This window comes from Chiloscyllium plagiosum, unplaced genomic scaffold, assembly GCF_037043375.1.
Source record: "Chiloscyllium plagiosum isolate Xiang-an unplaced genomic scaffold, Cpla_swu_hap1 HiC_scaffold_42, whole genome shotgun sequence".
Classification (NCBI taxonomy): domain Eukaryota; kingdom Metazoa; phylum Chordata; class Chondrichthyes; order Orectolobiformes; family Hemiscylliidae; genus Chiloscyllium; species Chiloscyllium plagiosum.
Window position 1 is genome coordinate 32,640,881 of NW_028270180.1, and position 20,723 is coordinate 32,661,603.

At 40.3% G+C, this 20,723-nt stretch overlaps 1 protein-coding gene across 2 annotated transcripts in view; it reads right to left on the reverse strand.

The window, feature by feature from the left end:
* ireb2 (iron-responsive element binding protein 2) overlaps positions 1 to 20,723 on the reverse strand; it is a 66,436-nt gene that overhangs the window by 41,394 nt on the left and 4,319 nt on the right. The window contains exons 2-6 of one of the 2 annotated variants that reach the window (XM_087982217.1): positions 9,882 to 9,974; positions 7,379 to 7,544; positions 4,569 to 4,706; positions 2,752 to 2,964; positions 2,388 to 2,457 (exon numbers count right to left, since the gene is read on the reverse strand). In XM_087982217.1, the coding sequence (XP_087838343.1) occupies positions 2,388 to 2,457; positions 2,752 to 2,964; positions 4,569 to 4,706; positions 7,379 to 7,544; positions 9,882 to 9,974 (680 nt within the window). Of the gene's footprint in view, positions 1 to 2,387; positions 2,458 to 2,751; positions 2,965 to 4,568; positions 4,707 to 7,378; positions 7,545 to 9,881; positions 10,003 to 20,723 lie in introns of those variants that run through there. The other variant, XM_043680158.2, reaches the window with a different exon arrangement.

Here is a 20,723-nt window from a genome sequence, read left to right on the forward strand (position 1 = left end):
AAACAGAAACAGAGAATTCAAGAAACAATTAACAAATAAGGCAGCACCTGACATTTTACACGTGGGACACTGCACTTTGATCTAAATACCAAGTTAAAAATCACACGACACCAGGTTGTAGTCCAACAGGTTTATTTGGAAGTACAAGCTTTCACAGTGCTGCTCCTTCGTCAGGTGTCTAGTGGAGTAAGAGTATAAGACATGGTTGGGTGATTTTCAACTTTGTCCACCCCAATCCAACACCAGCACCTCCACATCACATCTAAATACCAGGAAGCATTGTCTCCTAGTAGTTCCTTGGAGTGACAATACTTGTCACAGAATCCCAAAGGAGCAGGGAGAGACAGGAAGAAAGGGAATGAGAAAGAGAGAGGTTATAAGAGACAGAAATGAAAAGGGTAAAGTAAAAGACTAAGAGGTAGAAAAAATATAGAAATAAAAATAAATGGAAAATCTGCACTCAAAGTGGGCAGTCAGTCAGTCATTGGCCAGCTCATGCTCAATGAGGAGTTGATGTGTCTTCCTGAACTTTCAGCATCAAAGGTCTCACCATCATGAGCAGTCTAATGCATTCTCTTTCCAGCTACTTGGGTCAAAGCCAATCTTCTTCAAAACACTTTGAAACACTTTGATCAGTACAATTTCTACCCCCAGCTTGCAACTGAGTGTTCAGATTCTGATGCAATGCCCAATGCAGTACAGTTGCTCTAGGTGCCTGCTTCAAGGAGGATGCCAGTCTAATCCAGCGATCCAGAAGCATTATGGCATGTTACCCAAAGTCAATAGAACTTTTGTAAAAAGAATAATGTTTACACCTTTCACGGTCTCAGGATTGTCCAAAGCACTCTACTATTAACAAAATACTTTTGAAGTGTAATTATTGTTGCAATGTAGGAAGTGCAGTAGCTAATATTCCATTGAAAGCTTCTAACAAACAGCCAAAATGTTAATAACCAGATCATTGATTTTTGGATGTTAGGAATAAAGATTAGGATCAAGGAATATATATCAGTCAAGACACAGGAAACAATATACTGCACTTCTTTCAATGCAATGGCAGAACAGCAGATGATTTCGTCTGAAAGATGACACCCTCAGTATGGCACTGAATCTGTATTACTCTCTAATGGGCAATAACCTTTCAAATCTAGGGCAAGACAACTTATCTATGGCTAAGGGGAATTAAATCGGATAAATGCCCCATGATGTACTAGATTAAAAAAATTATTATAGCAAGGTTGGAATATATTTTAGAACTAAATGGAAAAATACACACATTGAATGAAAACATTCTGAAATATGCGAAAGAACGCGACACTACCTCTCAGTGAGCTAGTAAATTGAGTCTGTTCCAATAGGTGCACGTGAAAGATTCCAGGTTGTTACCCAAAAAAGAGATGGGAGTTTGCTCAAGTCCCGAGCAATATTGGCTTGTTGCTGTTTTGTAGAATCTCATTCTGCAGAAATCAATTCCTGTTTGCTTGCATTTCAAAACCGCAGGATATTTTTAAAACATAAAAATCACTCTTTGAATGCAAGCTCTCTTTCAGAAGGAGCCATTTTAAAAAGGGTGAAATTTCTTTTAAAACTTTTTTGCAACCACAAGATACCAAACCTTTTTTTGATCAGTGTTGCACTCAATTATTATTTTGGTTGGTATTCCATTTTTCTTTCCACATTCTACCCCAAAGAAAGAGATAGTTTCTGTTTGATCATGCATTGCTGATGAAAGCTTACATTCTGCCCTGCACTGTCCCCTCTCACCCCACACACCAACTACATTAGGCAGGAAGAGTATGTAGTCAACACCAAAATCACAATCAAACTTTGTAACATCATCACTTTCCCCTTACCTATTTTAGTTTAGAAACAGATTTGTTTCCTCTAAGTTATCATTTGAAACAGCTTTCAATTTGTATCACGATACAACGATGATGTCAAACTGCATAAGTGACAGCTTTCCATATGGGGCCCCCAACTGAAATTCTGGGATCACAAGTCCAAGGCAGCAACAGAATTTTGACAGAGTTATAACAGCTGTAGTACCACTTTCTCAGTTCCTTCTGAAGGTCACCATAATTTCCTAGCCTCAAATTGGAATCAGATTAAAACACGTTGGCAAGTGTTAGCATAAGCAGCTTTCAGTCAAAGAAAATTTTCAAGATCTGTGGCTCTCTGCTAAATAGCACACAGTTTTAGATTTTTAATACAAGGAAGTAGGGCTTTGAAATGAAAACTGCAAATTTGAGAATAAGTAGTACTACTGTATCCATGGGGAGTTTGTACTCATGCTGACAAACTTATCTACGGTTTTCATTATAAATATGGACAATGCCTTCAATATAGAATGAAACTCTGAAATACTAGGTTTTAATAAATAGATGCACCTTAAAAAATTGCAGCCGTTCTTTATTTCTGCTGAATTCAATTTCTTGATTCCTTAATAAAGCTTCTGGTCTAGAGAAAATTTAAAAAAAGTCAATGAGTAATAGCATTGATTTCAAATTCGATTTTTAACCACAGATAAACCGCAATGACGTACTGATATTTGCAATTAATTGAGAGAGACGGGCAAGAATCATTTCTGACCATGCTCTATATTTGTCTCTGACATCACTTTGCCTCAGCTATGACAAACAGAATACACCAGGTGAGACTGTGATCTTGATGATAAGACTAATTTCAGGTGGCATCTTTCCAGTCTACCACTGCAACATATTAAGGAATAGCAAGCAGAAAGGCCAGTCTTACCCAGCTACAGGTTGCAGGTGAAAAGGACAAAGCAGAGGTGTGTTCTCTATCTCTGTGGTGCGTTGTTTTGATGAAGGGGAGCTCACTTCACTGTGGCACGAACTCAAACAGCTACTGGAACGTTGGCAAGGCGAGATTTTTGATGGCAGCTTGCTGCTGGAAGCTCGAGGTGCGGCATCACCTCCTCCAGGATTTGGAGCATTCTGAATGGCACTAGCCAAAAAAAGTAAAATACGTACAATTACTGACTTGCAGATTAAATGGCACATTCACAAAACAAAAATTATAGGAGTTGAATTTGCAAAATACTCTTTTAATTAACTTTTTTTATAAGACCATCAGGAGGAGTGGGTTATCTGGCTCTTTGAGATTGTGGTGCCATTCAATGAGAGAAAGGGTGATCTGACTGTGGCCTGAACTCCATGTTCCTGCATGTCTCCCATAACCCCCAACACCCCTGTCAATGATAAAACTGTCTCTCTCTCTCAGCCTGGGACAGTAGTAAAGAATTTTCTTTACATATTGATTTAAATTTACAAATGAATTTACCAAACATGTTAACACCTATAACATCACTCCAGGAAGTTTATAGGTTTCAGGTTTGTCTACAGAAAGATAAGTTTCACGCTTGCGTATATTAATGCTTCTATAATTGAAAAGGAGATACTGCAAATCTACAAAGGAAGAGCAGCGGGGGGGCATTGGCTAAATATTGCCAGCAGAGACATGATAGACTGAGTAGCCCATGGTCATATTGTACAATCTAATGGATTTATGACGATTCTATTTTCTGACAATAACGCACCAAGTATTATAGTAAATGGGTGCTGTCAGTACATTCTCTGTACGTTCTATATAAGAGAAACATTATGCCAATGAGTAAAAAAGTATTTAAAAAGTCTAAAATTGGATGCTCTATGTGGATTTCCTCACAGATCTCAAGTTGAAAATCTATTCTTCGGCAGAATAGACTGAAACATCTTGCAAGACAGATTAAGAGTTAGTGGGCTCATTGTGTCTGGGCCAGCTATCTTTGTGCCTTTCTCCAAAGTTCTGACATTTTTACCTCTTCAGTTATTAATCAAATTCACTTGTTTATTATCATGGTAACATATTTGAACCAGGATAAACTACTCGGTTACCTGTCACCAAGACTGCCATTTTCAATTTCCATAACAGCATCAAACTGCACGCTTTGATCTGATAAAACCTTCGTTAAGCTATCACCTTGAGACACCAGTATTCCAGCAGACTCTTTTCCAGTCTCCCAAGATCTACCATCTATTGATGCAAAATCATCCTAAAGTTTGCTTGCTATATCCTAATCGCAGTGAGCCCTGTTCACCCATTGACCACTGTGCTCACCCACTGATGTTGGTACCCGATCAAGCAAAGATTTCATTTTAAAATTCTCATCCTGGTTTACAAACCAGTCTATGCCAAAGGCCGGCACGATCCTTGTTATCTCCAGTCCCACAAACTCTCTGAGATATCTGCACACCTTGAGTTTGAGTAGCCTGAATTTAAATGCTCTACATTAGTGGCTGAGTATCCAACCTAAACTCTGGAAATCCCTTCTTAAACCTCTTCATTTCTCAAAGATGACCTTTAAAACTTGAAGAAATTTTAGTTATATAGCCTCATGTCTCTTGTCAATTTTTCTGGATAACGCTTCAGAGAAATGCAATGGAATGCTTTACTCTCTTAAAGCCATTCAAGTGGTTGCTAAACACACAGGCAAATCATGATTGCAAGAACTAGTGCAGTTTAGCAATGCAAAATTCCAAGCAAATCTTACTCATGCTTAATTTCCTTGCCTTTTACTAAAATCAATCTGTATTGAATGGTCAACAATCAGATCTGTGGGACAGACTGGATTGACTTTGCTAGGGTCTCCTCCATGTTTCTTCACTGCTTCCCTCATGGCTGCAAAGTCCACCACTGCAGGAATCCCACTGAAATAAATGAAAAAGACAGTCAGAGACATTAATTAACCTCCTGCATTTGGAAGGAAGAAACATATAAGGTTGCACTTGAAAGTGTGGTACTGGAAAAGCATAGGCCAGGCAGCATCTGAGGAGAAGAATTGACGTTTTGGGCAAGAGCCCTTCATCAGGACACTGAAACATCGATTCTCCTGCTCCTCGGATGCTGCCTGACCTGCTGTGCTTTTCCAGCACCACACTGTCGACTTTCATCTCTCGCATCTGCAGTCCTCACTTTCACCTATATGAGGTTGCACTGCTCATCAATTCCACCACTAGGTGTTGTGAAAGACTGCACGAGCCCACAGGCACAGGGCAGCAGTGATGTGACAACCAACGGAACAGCAGCTGCCTGGAACCATGGTGGTGCTGCCCATATAATCACGGTCACAGTCGAACTCTTGAGTGATGGCTCTGAGGCCAACTGTAAAATTCACAGTCCATCGATCTGCATGCTGAACAACAAAAGTGGAACTTCCCTGCAGCCATCAAAGTTTGATGCAGAGTGAAGAGTGTTGTTTCCATAGCTAAAGCAATGATTTTAATCAGTTATTCTTTAGGGGGTGAAAGGAGAAAATACAATCTATAGAAGGAATTGGTTCAGATGGGCTAACTCCACTTAAAGCCCTGTCACTTCATATTGCTGCTATAGAAAGCAATGTCATAAATGCAAGCAGTCAGCTGCAGAGGTGTCAAAACACTTCTGGAGAGATCATTTTGCTTGATATCACCAGCACTATCTGCACACATGTAGGTGGTGACAACACATTGAACTGAATTAAGTTGATTGTCACATGTACTCATATGAGTACAGTACAAAGTTTATAAGTTGCTACTTATGGTACCATCTTAGGTACAAAGGTACCTAGGTACAGAATCTTGGTACAAAGCAGCAGAAAAATAAAGAAAACAAAGTTAAAGTATTGAACATTACAGTCCTTTTTACTAAAACATAGAAAAACAAGTAAACTCAGTTAACAGTTCAACACCACAGTCCATAAGCACCTAGCCACAATGGCTTGAACTCCCCACTCAAGGCTGTGTTTCCTTGTTTTACCACATTTTCTTAAGAAGGATTGTAACGTTTAATCTTTTAACTTTGTGTTTTTTTTTGCTCTTTACCAAGATTCTGTACCTAGATACCTTTGTACCTAAGACAGCACAGTGAGTGATGACTTGTAAATCTTTCACTGCACTCATGTGAGAAACCTAATTCATTTCAACATTTAATCATCAATTGATACCTGGAATAGGTTCTCATCATTATCTCACAGCTGTCTGTGGAAGCTTTCTATGCTGAAAGTGATTGCAGGTATTCCATACTGCAACACCCAAATTGGTCCTTCACAGGCTGAGTGAAAAGAAAATAGTGGGAGTAGAGAGGGGAATGAAAGCACAATTGGAACAGAGATAAATGAAATTACAGCAGAGGTTTGTGAGAATAACAATTGAGATTTAAAAAAATTGTCTTTTTAAAAAAAATTGAATAAACTTCAAACATAAAATAAGGGGCAAAGTGCTGGTAAATACAGCCCCTAATTTTCAATTAAACAAAGCCAAATATTGATTTGAACTATGGGGTTCTATTCAGTAATCTATCTCAGTGACTCATTTTTAATTTCCTCACAGGATGTGTTAAGGCCACTGTTGCATTTGTTGCCCATCCCTAACTGCCCCTGAACTGAGTATCTTGCGATGTCCATTTCAAAAGGTCAGGTTGAATCAACCTCACTGCCGTGGGTATGGCATCACGTATTGGTCAAACTGGGTAGATTTCTTTTCCTAAAGAATATTAGTGAACTCAATGGGCTTGAACGCAATCAATGACAGTTGCATGGTCATTGATTTCCATTCCAGACTTTAGGAGTGGAACTTAATTTGGGCAGCTCCCATAGTGGGATTTGAACCAACAATCCCAGAGCATCAGCCTGGACTTCTACATTACTGGTCTTTTCAGGATCAATACAGGGGAGACAAAAATCACAGCGCAACCCAATATGGTTGACATTTTCCTAGCCATCAGCAGTTCTGAGGAAGGGTCACACGTTCCGAAACATTAACTCTAATTTCGATCCACATATGCTACCAGACTTGCTAAGCTTTTCCAGCAATTTCTATTTTGGTCTCTGATTTACAGCATCCATAATTCTTTGGTTTTTACACAAGATCTGTTTTTCCAGATACTGGAAACAAATCTGTTTAAATAAAAACAAATGAAATTGAAATGATGCATGGTTTAAATGTTAATGTATTTTTCTACTAGATAAAGGACAGTTTGGGGAAATTAGAGCAGGCTAAAGCGCTTTGGAAATTCTTTGCAGCACAGCTTTTAGAGTTGGAGACACAGCAGGGATACAATTGCATCAACACTGGCTAAAGGTTTTTGTTATAGCATGGCAGGTTTACACAGGCAGTCCCTATCCAGAATGAAATTTAGAGGAATAAAGAATCTAGTAGTAATGTGAAACAAATTGCATGTAATGAAAAATAGACATGAAAAAGTTTCTCAATTGTCTTCACTTCCTGTAAGATTTTATCCATGACCAGATTACTTGATTAGATACATTTTTCCACCAAGTAAAGCCTGAGTGGCAATTGAACACACAGTTCAATTTTCTACCCAGAACAGTTTTCCAACTCACGTGAAATCTTGGAGGAGGACCCGGGCTGGCCAGAAAGGAATATCAGCTTGGTTTTGCTGTTTTTTCCAGTCAAGAATAGTCAGAGCATCTTCTTTTTTTATATGGAGCCCATCACAATTTCGAACAGCAGCCTCGAGTAGTACACGGATAGAGTAAGGTAATCCCACTGTTGAAGAAAGAAAGGAATAACTTCAAGTTGCAATCAAGGTGGTGCATTTAGTATGAAAGCACTTCAAAAAAGATTGATTTCATACAAAAGACACTTCTTCAGTCTTGCACTCAACCATATAAAAGCAAAACACTGTGTACTTTGGAAATCTGAAACAAACACAAAATGCTGGAGAAACGCAGCAGGTCCAGTGCTGTGGGGACAGAAACAGACTTGTCGTTTCAAGTCCAGTATAACTGTTCTTCAACATCGAGTACTGGTCATTTTACATTAATCTTCAATATAGTTACATAAAGGATTTCAGTGATAGATGAACTATGCAGGATGATATATCATTATTTATTTCTTTTCTCAACTTTCCTCACCATCATTCATTGCCTTGAGGGACATTATCTCAGTTACTCCTGTATTTATGTTTTGTGGTTGCACACAAAGTAGACAGCAGCTCACCAGGGCAGAGATGTGCAATGCTACTAAACCACCAACTCAAAATAAAATGGCTGTTCTCAAAGGTAATGCAGGGTCTACCCTCTCACCAGATTCTTCTCTCAAAAGTAATGATTCACCAAGCTTCAACATCTATCTGAAAGTTTATGATGATTCGACCTGTTAATGACACTCCTATGCGCAGGCTTTTGGGTCAACAGACAGACTCATAAGAGTCAAAGTTGCATCCTAGTAACAACATGACCCATTCCCCTCCATCAGTCCTTGCAACCCTGCAAGTTTATTTGCCCCCAAAATACCTACTCGCTTCCCATTGAAACAATTGATTCCTTCTGTTTCCACCTCCTTCATGGACATTGATTTCCAGATCATTACCACTCTGCAAAAAAGATTCTATCCACATTCCTCTTGTATGTCCCTTATGTTTTCCTGCTTGCAAAAATGCCAGTAATGGGGCCCCAGAGTTAGCTGTACCACAAACTGCTAACTCAACAAACTGTCATTCAACCTTGGGAGCTGAGTAACTTGAACGACTTGCCGTTGTTATGTAGGTGTGGGTGTGTACTGTACCTTTAAGAGAGAGAGGAAACTAGCAAGGACTGACTGAAAGCAAAGAGTGTGCTGAACAATTTTAAAATGTAACATTTGGTTGATAAAAATAGCCGGAGTTGCACTGCCATGGAACAAAAACAAATTCAAATTCAGCCAGTTTAAATTATGCCTCAGATACCAAAATCCAATCAAATTTGAATTTTACTGTTTGGGATGACATCAAACAAATGAAATGATCCGATGTTTTGGGTTATAAAAACTGGCATTTTGAACAGTTAGAGGGAGAACTGCAAAGAGCACCAACACGCACAGACTGCTCGCCCAATATTTCTCTGAAAAGTACCGACCCATAAGAAATGTTGTGCAGCAGAAGACCGAAGAAAAGCCAACCCAGTAAAATACAGCGTAACATCTACAGAGGAAAATCTACAAAGGTGAATCGACAAAGCTAGCTGGTTTTGATACATGATTTTTTTTTGTAAATCTTAATCCAGGTTTTTTGATCAGACCAGTATTATAGCTTGGGAGGTAAAAGATAGGTTCAAGAGAAAGGAGTTGTAAATAATTGTTGCTTTAAATGATCTCTTTTGGATTTAAAGAATAAAATTTTTAATTTTTACTTTAAATAGTGAGATTGGGATAGTTCTTTGCCTCTCAAAATTTAACAGATTGCGGCACGAGGTGAGCTTTTCTGTGTGCCTGGTTTAAATTAGCAGAGGGGTTTACCTCATGTTGTGACACCGTTAACTTCAAAGAGCTCATTGACAGACCTTGCTTTCTAGTTTGTCATTTCACTGACAAATGTAAGCTGTGCTGTGAGAATCATGCCTGCAGCATATAATAACAATCAACAGAAACATGTACAGCCACATCCGACAAACCATGGGGCAGCACAATGGCTAGCACTGCAGCCTCACAGTGCCAGGGACCCGGGTTCGATTCCCGCATTGGGTGACTGTGCAAACCCATGATTCTGCGTGGGTTTCATCCCACAGTCCAAAGATGCGCAGATCAGGTTAATTGGCCATGCTAAATTGCCCATTGTGATAGGTGCATTAGCCAGGTGTAAATATAGGGTAGGGGAATGGGTCTGGGTGGGTTACGCTTCAGAGGGTCGGTGTGGACTTGTTAGGCCTAAGGGCCTGTTTCCATAGTGTAGGGAATCTAATCTAAAAAAAAACCTTCACAGATATCGAACAGAATACTGTACTGGAATATAGAGGCCAGGAAGGGAGAATAAACCGGGACCAGATATTTCATCAGTGTACAATCTTGCCTATTCTTCATCTCCTCAAATGAGGATGACCCATCAAAATGCATTGACAAACATCTTACCATATCTTGGATCATTGAGTTTAAGAACATTGAAGTATTTCTTGTCCGGACGATCTGTAGTTAGCGGCTCAATTAAGTAATGGAAGGGATGTTCTAAAATTAAAGAAAGAAATGTTAGCATACATTATAGCAGTGGGATAACAATGTTTAAAAAAAACTTACTGATCTTTAAAAGCACCAAGACATTTGCTTTCTCTGATCAATCAGTTAAAAGGGTTAACAAAGATCAGCAGTCCTGGACTTTACAAAACAATTATTGGGTTTCAAGGCAGCAGCTCAGCACCACCTTCTCCAGGGCAGAGATGAGCTCAAAAGTTGCGAGCAAAATGCATAATCCAGGACAGCATAAAAAATAACCATTCAGCAGATAACACCAGAGGTAAAGAGTACAGCCAAAGATTGGATATACAATGTGTGGCAGGGTTAACCCTGAAACGACACACAAACCTGACTTGGAACAACATTTCCAATACTTCACTGTTGCTGGGTCAAAATCCTAGATCTCCCTAACAGCACTGTGGATGCACCTACACCACAGATACTGCAACAATTCAAGAAAGCTTAAATTAGTGATGGGCAATAAACATTGGCCCAGCCAGTGGCGTCCACATTTTCTGAATGAATTGAAAAATGATTTTATAAAAGTGTAACTCTGCAGCTGAGAATGAAACCTTGGTGATCCAACAGCATGAATATCTCTTGGATTTCAGCGAAGGATCAAAATTTAGAGTTCAATACCAAGTTTGTCTTTTCCATGGTTGGTTACACATCAAAACACAAAACTTGGTATTTGAGAACAAGTCTGGTTCTAAACCTGAATACACAGATAATCAGAAATGAAGTAGGATGCCCAGATGTGACTATATTACAATGACACAGAATTGAACAAGTCGGCAGGAATTCCAGTTCACTGATTCAAGGCAGCCAATCAACACAATGACACCAACACTTGTTGAAGGAATCTGTTATCTATTAAATAATCACCTCATAATTTCTTAAATGCCTCATGGAATATGTCTCCAACAAACTTGTGAGGTAGTATGGTTGCTCAGTGGTTAACGCTGCTGCCTCACAGCACCAGGGACCCAGGTTCGATTCCATCCCCAGGCGACTGTCTGTGTGGAGTTTACACATTCTCCCCGGTTCTTTCCTAGTGCTCTGGTTTCCTCCTAGTGCTCTGGTTTCCTCCCACAGTCAAAAGATGTGCATGTTAGGTGAATTGGCCAAAGCTAAATTGCCCAAAGTGTTCAGGGATGTGTAGGTTAGGCGCATTATTCAGGTGTTTGGATGGGATACTCTTCGGAGGGTCGATGTGGACTTGTTGGACCAAATAGCCTGATTCCGGACTGTAGGGATTCTTTGATTGATTCTATGAAACTCCCAGGTCATACATTCTAGACCTGATTCATCCCACTGTGTGAAAGAGAGTTTTTTCATTGACTTCTTTTGTAAAACACTTCAAATCTGTACCTTTTGTTATTAATCTATTAATGAATGGAAACAGTTTTCCCTGTCTGTTTTGTCCAGACGTCTCGTGATTTTGTAAACATCAATTACATCTCCTCTTGGCTTTCTGCTCTCCAAGGAAAACAGTTCAATCTTCTCCAATCTACCTTTATCCCTGGATCCGTTCTCGTAAACTTCTTCTGCACGCTATTCAATGTGTTCATATCCTTTCTAAAATGTGGCCTCAACATAGAATTTACCAGCTTCCAAATCTCTCCATCCCATCCCAGGTCCAGCCCTGCATCTCCACCCCACCTCCTTGACCTGATCTAACCTATCCTGGGGTTTGTGGTGATGTCATTTCCTGTTCTTTTTCTGAGGGGTTGATAGATGGTATCTAGATCTAGATAGATGGTATCTAGATCTCAGCGAGCAAACCTACACCATAAACCTCAACCTGAGCTACAAACCTTGCAAATGTCACCATCTATTTACCCACATTTTATATCTTCCATGCCCTTCTCCACAGTAAACACTGATCCAAAACATTTGTTTAGTATCTCTCCCCCCCCCCCCCCCCCCCCCCCACCCCCCATCTCCTGTTGATCTCAGAGGGGCCCTAATTCTCTCCCTAGTTACCGCTTTGTCCTTGATGTATTTATAGAAACCCTTTGGATTCTCCTTAACCTTATTTGCTAAAGCTATCTCATGTCCCCTTTTTGCCCTCCTGATTTCCCTGAAGAGTATAAAAGCAGTAGGAGTATACTTTTCAAGGATTCACTCAATCTCTTCTATACCTGGCATATGCTCCCTTCTTTTTCTTAACCAAACCCTCAATTTCTCCAGTCATCCAGCATTCCCCACAACTATCAGCCTTGCCTTTCATCCTAACAAGAATATATTGTCTCTTGACTCTCATTATCTAATTTTTGAAGGCTCCCCATTTTCCAACCTTCCCTTTACCTGTAAGCATCTGCCCCCATTCAACTTTTGAACGTTTTTGCCTAATACTGTCAAAATTGGTCTTCCTCCAATTTAGAAAGTCAACTTTTAGATCTGGTCTATCCTTTTCTATCACTTTTTTAAAGCTAATACAGTTATGGTCGCTGGCCCCAAAGTGCACCCTCACTGACACCTCAGTCACCTGACATGCCTTATTTCCCAAGCATCAGCCAGGTTTTACACCTTCTGTAGTAGGTACATCCACATACTGAATCAGAAAATTTGCTTGTACACACTTAAATTCTTCTCCATCTAAAGCCTTAACAATATGGCAGTCCCAGTCTACATTTGGAAAGTTAAAATCCCCTACCATACCATTGTTTGGTCCTTCAAGCCTGTCCCGCTATTCAATCTGATCACAGCTGATTCAAACACTCCTCACGTCCACTTTCCTGCCATTTCAACATCACTCTTGATTTCCCTACTATCAAGGATACAAAAATATTCTGCCCCACAGCTCTCTGTGACAATGAGTTCCAAAGACTATCAACACTTTGAACTGCCTCCAGTGAAATAACATATTTCCTGAAATAAGGGGACCAAAACTGTTCATAGCACTGGAATAAAATACATAGTTGTGCTGTCTTGCTGAGGCTGCAAGAATACATACAGCATTAATTTCTGTGAACTCAAAACTATTGCATGGTGCAGTGAATCCAACTAGAGAAGAACTTGGTTTTCATGTGAGGGCGTAACTGTACTCACTCCTGTGGTGTAAAATTCCAAGCAGTGGAATGTGGTGAAACGGTTAAAAATTATGTCCCAATACATGTGTGAATCTAACCGGAATGGAGGTGTTGCTTAGTCCCGTGTGAATCTTCTTATCTGTATGTAACCAGAATGGAATGTGTTTTTTAGCCTTGCTCTGCTGTTCACATGAATGTTTATATCTGGAAGGGAGTATATCAGCTGGAAAAGTCTCCAGTTCGGTGAGTCTGCTCCGGGGTTACGTTTAACCGCCGAGCGTGGGTTGTTGGCAACCGCTCTACGAGAACTGACGGCTCCCAGTTTTTGTAACATGTAGAGTGAGTATAAGCCAGACCCGTTGTGCGACGCTGCGGGGAATAAAATGCCCATATTCTAGCAGTCTCGCCTCTTGGTCGTTTGTTCTGTGTCAGACTACTCTCCTACGAACCTGACCTTGAGAATTTTTTAAAACAACTCCACACACAGGATACAATACAACCCAAGTTTACACCTAGGGCTCTAAGGTGCCGATTCTCTGATCTGCTCTCTGCTTAACTTGCTCATGCAAGTTATGGAGAAATAAGGTACTTTACTTACTTACAGTGTGGAAACAGGCCCTTCGGCCCAACAAGTACACACCGACCCACTGAAACGCATCCACCCAGACCCATTCCCCTAAATTTACCCCTGCACCTAACACTACGGGCAATTTAGCATGGCCAATTCACCTAACCTGCACATTTTTGGACTGTGGGAGGAAACCAGCGCCCCCGGAGGAAACCCACGCAAACACGGGGAGAATGTGCAAACTCCACACAGTCAGTCGCCTGAGGCGGGAATTGAACCTGGGTCTCTGGCGCTGTGAGGCAGCAGTGCTAACCACTGTGCCACCGTGCCGCCCAAAAGGACAGCCTTTTGTCAGCACCTGATGTTGATACTTTGGGTTTTTGAGACATTGCTTTAGAAACAAACCAGGCTCAAATTAAACAACAGATACATCTGTGTCCAACTGAGCTATCTGACTCAGGTGGAATAGTCAGAGCTCACCCTGAATCTTGGAGAAAAGACCTGCATTTATGTAGCAGCTTAACATTTCTCTTGGAAACAAAGTACAGAAACATACAATAAGTCACCACTGTGTAGAAAAATAAATAGCTCCTTGGCACACAGTTGCTTTGCACAAGATTGATCAATGGACCTATAGTTAAGGCTGCAGTTAAGGTAGTAACAAATATTGTAGCGATCATGAAAATAAATGACAAGAAGCAAAACAGTGAGAAGCATGCTGAAAATGGCATTGGAACATGGGTCAAAAGTGAAGGGGTAATGTTGAATGGATTTAGGCTGTGTACACCACATTATGCAAAAAAACAGAAGTTGCACTAAAAAGTTGCTGCAGTTTAAGGCAATTCATTCATACTCCAATCAAACACATTGGTCTCGATCTTACTAGAGCTTTCATATCAATTTTTTCAAACTTTAATAATAGAAAGTTCTGATAACAGTTAACAGGTAAAACTCAGATGGCGCAGAGAGAATTTGAAGCAATAAAAACCTTAAACTTTTATAGAAATAGAATACTGACAGGTTTACAAAATAATTCTCCCAGTTTTACTTCAGATATAAAGTTACTTTGGATAGCGCCCTAGTGAGATAAGGCAGAAGATATCTTAAGGTTTGCTTCAGGTAGCAATTCTAAGCAGCTGCAAGAAGCAGGTTGCAATGAGGTGTCCATAAAACACATCATGGATAATTTTAAGGTACAGTAGATGAGTTGGAAATTGCTGTAAGTAGTTTAAGAGTTGATAAAACTTGGTGCTGGAAAAAGCACAGCAGGTCAGGCAGCATTGAGCAGCAAGAAAGTTGACAGTTGGGGCATAACACTTTTTCAGCGCCACGCCTTATCAACTCTGACTCTCCAGCATCTGCAGTCCTCACTTTCTCCTATTTGCTGCATACTGTGAAGCCTCTTCCAAGGATCCGCATCTCAAAGAAGTTTTCCTTTTCCTTCCGCAAAGATTTCGGCGAGTCTCTCTCCAACTGCAACCTCTTGGTCATCTCCTCCACCTTGAATCTGTTCAACCACATCCTGAAACAATCCCATTACTACAGCCACGTCACCTTTTTCAGTAATGGCCTATAAAAACTGGCTTTTCCCCAAAGGACTCTAGACAATATTCAGATTGTCTCAATTTGGATCAAACCAGGACAACTGCTACCTACAGCAAATCAAACAGAAGCTCTTCATCAGGAACAATGTTTATGCTCGAAACATTGATTCTCCTGCTCTTCGGATGCTGCCTGTCCGGCTGTGCTTTTTCAGCATTGCACTTTTCAACCTGATCTCCAGCATCTGCAGTCCTCACTTTCTCCCTGACTAATGCACCTAACTTACACATCGCTGAAAACTATGGGCAATTTAGCATGACCAATTTATTAACTTGTACATCTGTGGATTGTGGGAGGAAACCGGAGCACCTTGAGGGAAAACACAGGGAGAATGTGCAAACTCCACACAGTCACCCAAGGCTGGAAACGAACTTGGGTCCCTGGCGCCCTGAGGCAGCAGTGCTAACCACTGAGCCACCCCACACTCTGAGCCATGCACTGGCACCTACTCTCTCCACAGTCCTGAAGGGTTATGCCCAAAACATCGACTCTCTTGCCCCTCAAATGCTGCCTGACCTGCTATACTTTTTCCAGCACCATGCTTTATCAACTGTGACTCTCCAGCATCTACTGTCCTCACTTTCTCCTAGGAAGTACTTTAAGAACACCATTACTGAGTGAGACCTGGGGGTCAGGCCAAGTCAAATTAATTGAAAATAATAACATGAGGAAAAAGAAACTTTGGTTTCACTACCACATGTTCCTGCCATATTGCAATTTTAGCTCCTTAACCTAAGATTAATTTAACAATTCAGTATTAGTGGAATGCTGGTAGTCCCACTATAACTCAAGCCACTTCAGTGAAATGGGCTGCTCAGAGCTAACCTGCTTTAGTTAAAAAGTCCTGTAAATGTGTTTACATTTCTTCCACTATGGCAAGACTGTTTTTGTGCTGTACATCTCTATAACTCTATGACTGCTTCCAGTTTGAGGAGTTTAGTGGTCCACCCTTTTAATCTGCAAACTTCACACTGTAACTGCTGAGAAAAGATATAACTTCAGTAACACCAAAGTATAGGCTAACAAGAATAGTCAGGGCAGAAATCCAAATGACTTGAAATTTCAATGTAAGTTTTATATGTGACAAAAATGTAGTATAGTTCAAACGCCTCAATCTGCGTCTCTTCAAAAGTGCATACTTCTAACAATCTCAGAGCTTGCAAACTTAGCAAAAAAGCTAACAACATAGCAAAAGGAGCATTTTTGTAACGCCGGCAATTAAAAGTATTAAAACTGTAAACTCTCCAATTTTGCTTTCATTGTTTGATCCCATTCAATTTACTCCACCCTATAGGAGCGGTATTTTTATAGAGCTTTTCAGATCTTCAAAGGGCTTCCCAGCCAGTGCAGTCACTAATGTTCAGAGTGCAACAATGGCAAGCAAACTTCCACAGCTAGATCCTGACGGGGACATAATTTAACAGGTGATGTGTTTTGGTCCTCAAAAATGCACCAGCGGATCTTTTGCATCCAGTTGGATACAACACTTAATCCCCAACTTGAATTTGCAGCATCAAATTGCTGCAATGGGACTTGAATTTACACCCAGCCTGCAGCACCAAAAATGATCTCAATAGGCTCCAAAGGTCGTTTTGATGTGCACAACTTTCCATAAAGTTCTGTTATAAAGTCCTACAGCACTGAGACAAGCCCTTTGGCTCAAATTGGTCCATAGTAGACAGGGTGCCCACCAATACTAACCCCATTTCTTTGCACTTGGCCCAAATCCTTATAAACCTTTCCTATTTATGTATTTGTCCAAATGCCTTTTAAATGTTGATAATGTACCCACCTCAACCACTTGCTTATTCCACATGTGTATCACCCTCAATGCAAAAATATCGCCTGTCAGATTCCTTTTATTCTTTCCCCTTTAACTGATGCCCTCCAGTCTTTGACTCCCCAACCTTGGGAAAACGACTGAGTGCATTTGCCCAACCATGTCTCTCATGATCTTATACATTTCTATAAGATCCCTCCTCAGTCTCCTTTGCACCAAAGAAAGTCCTAGCTTGCCCAATCTCTCCCCATAACTCAGGCCCTTGAGCCCTGGCGACATCCTTATACATTTCCTCTGCACTCTTTCCAGTTTAACAACATCCTCTCTATAGCAAGCTGACCAAAACTGAACACAATACTCCAAGTGTGGCCTCACCAACATCCTGTATAACTGCAACATAACTTCCCAACTTCTATACTCAATGCCCTGACTGATGAAGGCCAATGTGCCAAAAGCCTTCTTCACTCCCTGTCCACCTGTGACTCCACTTTCAGAGAACTGTGCACCTGAACTCCAAGGTCCCTCTGTTCCATCACACTCTTTAAGGCCCTGCCATTCACCACCAAACTCCTATCTTGATTTGACTTTCCAAAATGCAAGACCTCACACTTACCTATATTAAATTTCATTTGCCATTTCTCAGCCGATCAAGATCCTGCTGCAATTTCTGATAACCTTCCTCACTGTCCACAATACCTCCTATTTTAGTGTTATCTGCAAACTTACTAATTATGACTTGTACATTTTCATCCAAATCTTACAGCAAAATAAATCTTTCGGGCAGATTCTTCTCCTTGCTGACTTTGGAGGTTGGCACAAAGACTGAGCCAGAAACAACTGACAGCCCAAACCAAAGGCATTTGGTTTGCAAGTTCAATGGAGTGAGGGATAAACAAATTGGCATTGCTTTCTACCAGTCTTTGAAAAATCAGAAACTACGATGAATGAGTAAATTCACCATTGAATTAGAGAGAAGCAGCAATGCCCAAGGACTAACTGCTCCAAGTCAAACTGAGGGAGACAACATAAACATATAACAAGAGGAAGTGAGCGTCAGAATCTGCATACTCAGCTGTCCAACCATTCAAACGTCAATCCTCTTCAAACTCCTACCTCAAATCCACTGTCCTAAATTTAACCCAAGTACCTTTCCAAACTTCATGGAATCATTAACTAGGTCAGTGATCACAAGATGGAATTCAACAAACAGACACACGTCAATTTGTCACATCTTTTGCCCTTCTGTACCGCTTATTTAATGTAGTTCTACCAATAGGAAGAATGCAAAAAGTGCATGATCCTTATTTTTAAAAAATATTTGGTACTTGTTAAATCTCCTTCTTCCTGATGTGAGTCTCTTAAATTCCAATTACACCATTTGTCGCTTCCAATTCTAGCCTATTGCCACAGGGAAGGCCCTTGTGCTGCTTGTGCATTTTCTTCTTCAATTTCCTTCAAACACTGACAGTTACATACAGGTCAGCACTCATCATTGCAAAAGACTTGTCGTTCTCCCAGAGTGATTGTCGGTATCAGGAGTGGGTGGGTGAACGAACAAGAAATATTAACACTGAGTTCACTCACAATACTGCCCAGAGCAACGTTCCAATGTACATCATCTTCAAAAAGCATCTAATGGATTGATCAACCTGAATCTTCCCTTGCCAAGTATAAGCCATTTGAATGGATGCAGAAAACTTCCACAAGAATAGCTCCAGGAATAAGAAGCGTCAGTCAGACAGCCATAAGAGTTATACAGCATGGAAACAGATGCTTTGTCTAACCAGTCCAACACCAGCCATGTTCCCAATCTGAACTTGTCCAGTTTGTCTGCGTTTGGGCCATATCGCTCCGAACCTTTCCGATTTATGAACTTATTCAATGACTTTGAAATGTTGTAACTGTACCTGCAAACACCACTTTCTCTGGCAGTTCATTCCACACATGAATCTCTACTTAAAAAAGTTGTCCTTTTTTAAATTTTTAAATAACCTTAAAAATATGCCCCTGTTTTGAACTCCCCCATCTCAGGGAAAAGGTCTTTGCTATTCACTTTATTCATGCCCCTCATGATTTTATAACCAATAACGTCACCTCTCAATCCCTGCACTCCAGTAAATAAAAAGTTCCCAGTCTATTTTTATGTCTCAAACCCTCCATTCCTGGCAACATCCTGGTAAATCGTTTCAGAGTCCTTTCCAGTTTAATAATATCCTTCCTATACCTGGGCGATCAGAACAGCACACAGTACTCCAGAAGAGGCCTCACCTACAATCCGTACAACCTCCACATGACATCCCAACTGTCTTACAAAAAGATCCGAGCAATTAAGACAAACAGGCTGAACGCGCTCTTACCCAACTTGTCTGACTGTGATGCAAACCTCAAAGAATTCTGTACCTGAACCATAGGTTTCTGTACTACAATACTACCCCGGGCCCTACCATTAATTGTATAAGTCCTTCCTTCTTTGTATTGGCAAAATGCGATACCTCGATAAAACACCATCTGCCACTCATCAGCCCAGTGACCTAATTCATCAAGATCTCTTTGTAATCTTAATAACATTCTTCACTGTCCACCGTACCACCAATTTTAGTACTGTCCACAAACTAAGTAACCATGCTTTCTACAATCTCAACCAAATTGTTTGTATAAATGACAAACAAAAGTGGACCTAGTACCAATCCCCGTGGAACACAGCTGGTCACAGGCCTTCAGTCAGAAAAAAAACCCTCCATCACTACCCTCTGTCTCCTCCCATAAAGCCAACTTTGTGTGCAATTGGCAAGTTCACTCTGAATCCCATGTTATCTAACTTTATTCTACCAAGCAGAACCTTGTCCAAAAGCTTTACTAAGGTCCAAGTAAACAACATCTACCACTCTGCCCTCAACGATCTTTTTGGTTACTTCCTCAAAAATTTCAATCTAGTTTGTCATACACGATTTTCCTCACTCAAAACAATTCTGACTGTCTCTAATCAATCCTTGCTTCTCCAAATGCTGTCAATCCTATCTTTCAGAATCACCAACAGCAACTTACCCACCACCAATGTTAGACTCACAGGTCTAGAGATTCCAGGCTTCCCCTTACAGACTTTCTTAAACAATGGCACAACAGTAGCCATCCTCCAGTACTCCACCCATGTTTATAGACAATATAAATATTTCTGCTAGAAGCCCTGCAATTTCTTCCCTAAATTCCCATAACATCTGGGATACACTTGATCCAGTCCTGGAGATTTTTCTGCCTTCATGTTATCCAAGACCTCCAGTACTTCCTCTTCTGTAATGTGAACTGCTTTCAAGCCATTAATTTTTATTTCCAAGTTCTCTAGCCTCCACTTCTTTCTCAACAGTAAAAACTGATGCAAAATATTCATTTAATATATCTCCCACTTCATGAGGTTCAACACAAAGACAACCTCGTTGACCTTCATGGTGTCCTACTCTCTCAATAGTTGCTCTCTTGCTATTAAATGTATTTTTTAAAATTTTCTATTCTATCTATATTCTTTTCCCACCCAGAGGATGTTTTAAACTGCTTGCCTTTTGTCTGCTTTCATTGTGATTTTGCACATGTATATTTGGACTTTTGAAGTTTAGGTTGTATAAATTAGAAATTCTTTCTTCTCACTGTATTTCTTAGAGTCAAGTGTATTACAATAAATAGTTCATTTTGTAGTTACTGACAAAAACTGATACAAATTGCTTTCATCCTGAGTAACAGTCAATTGGGCAACATTAATCATTTTG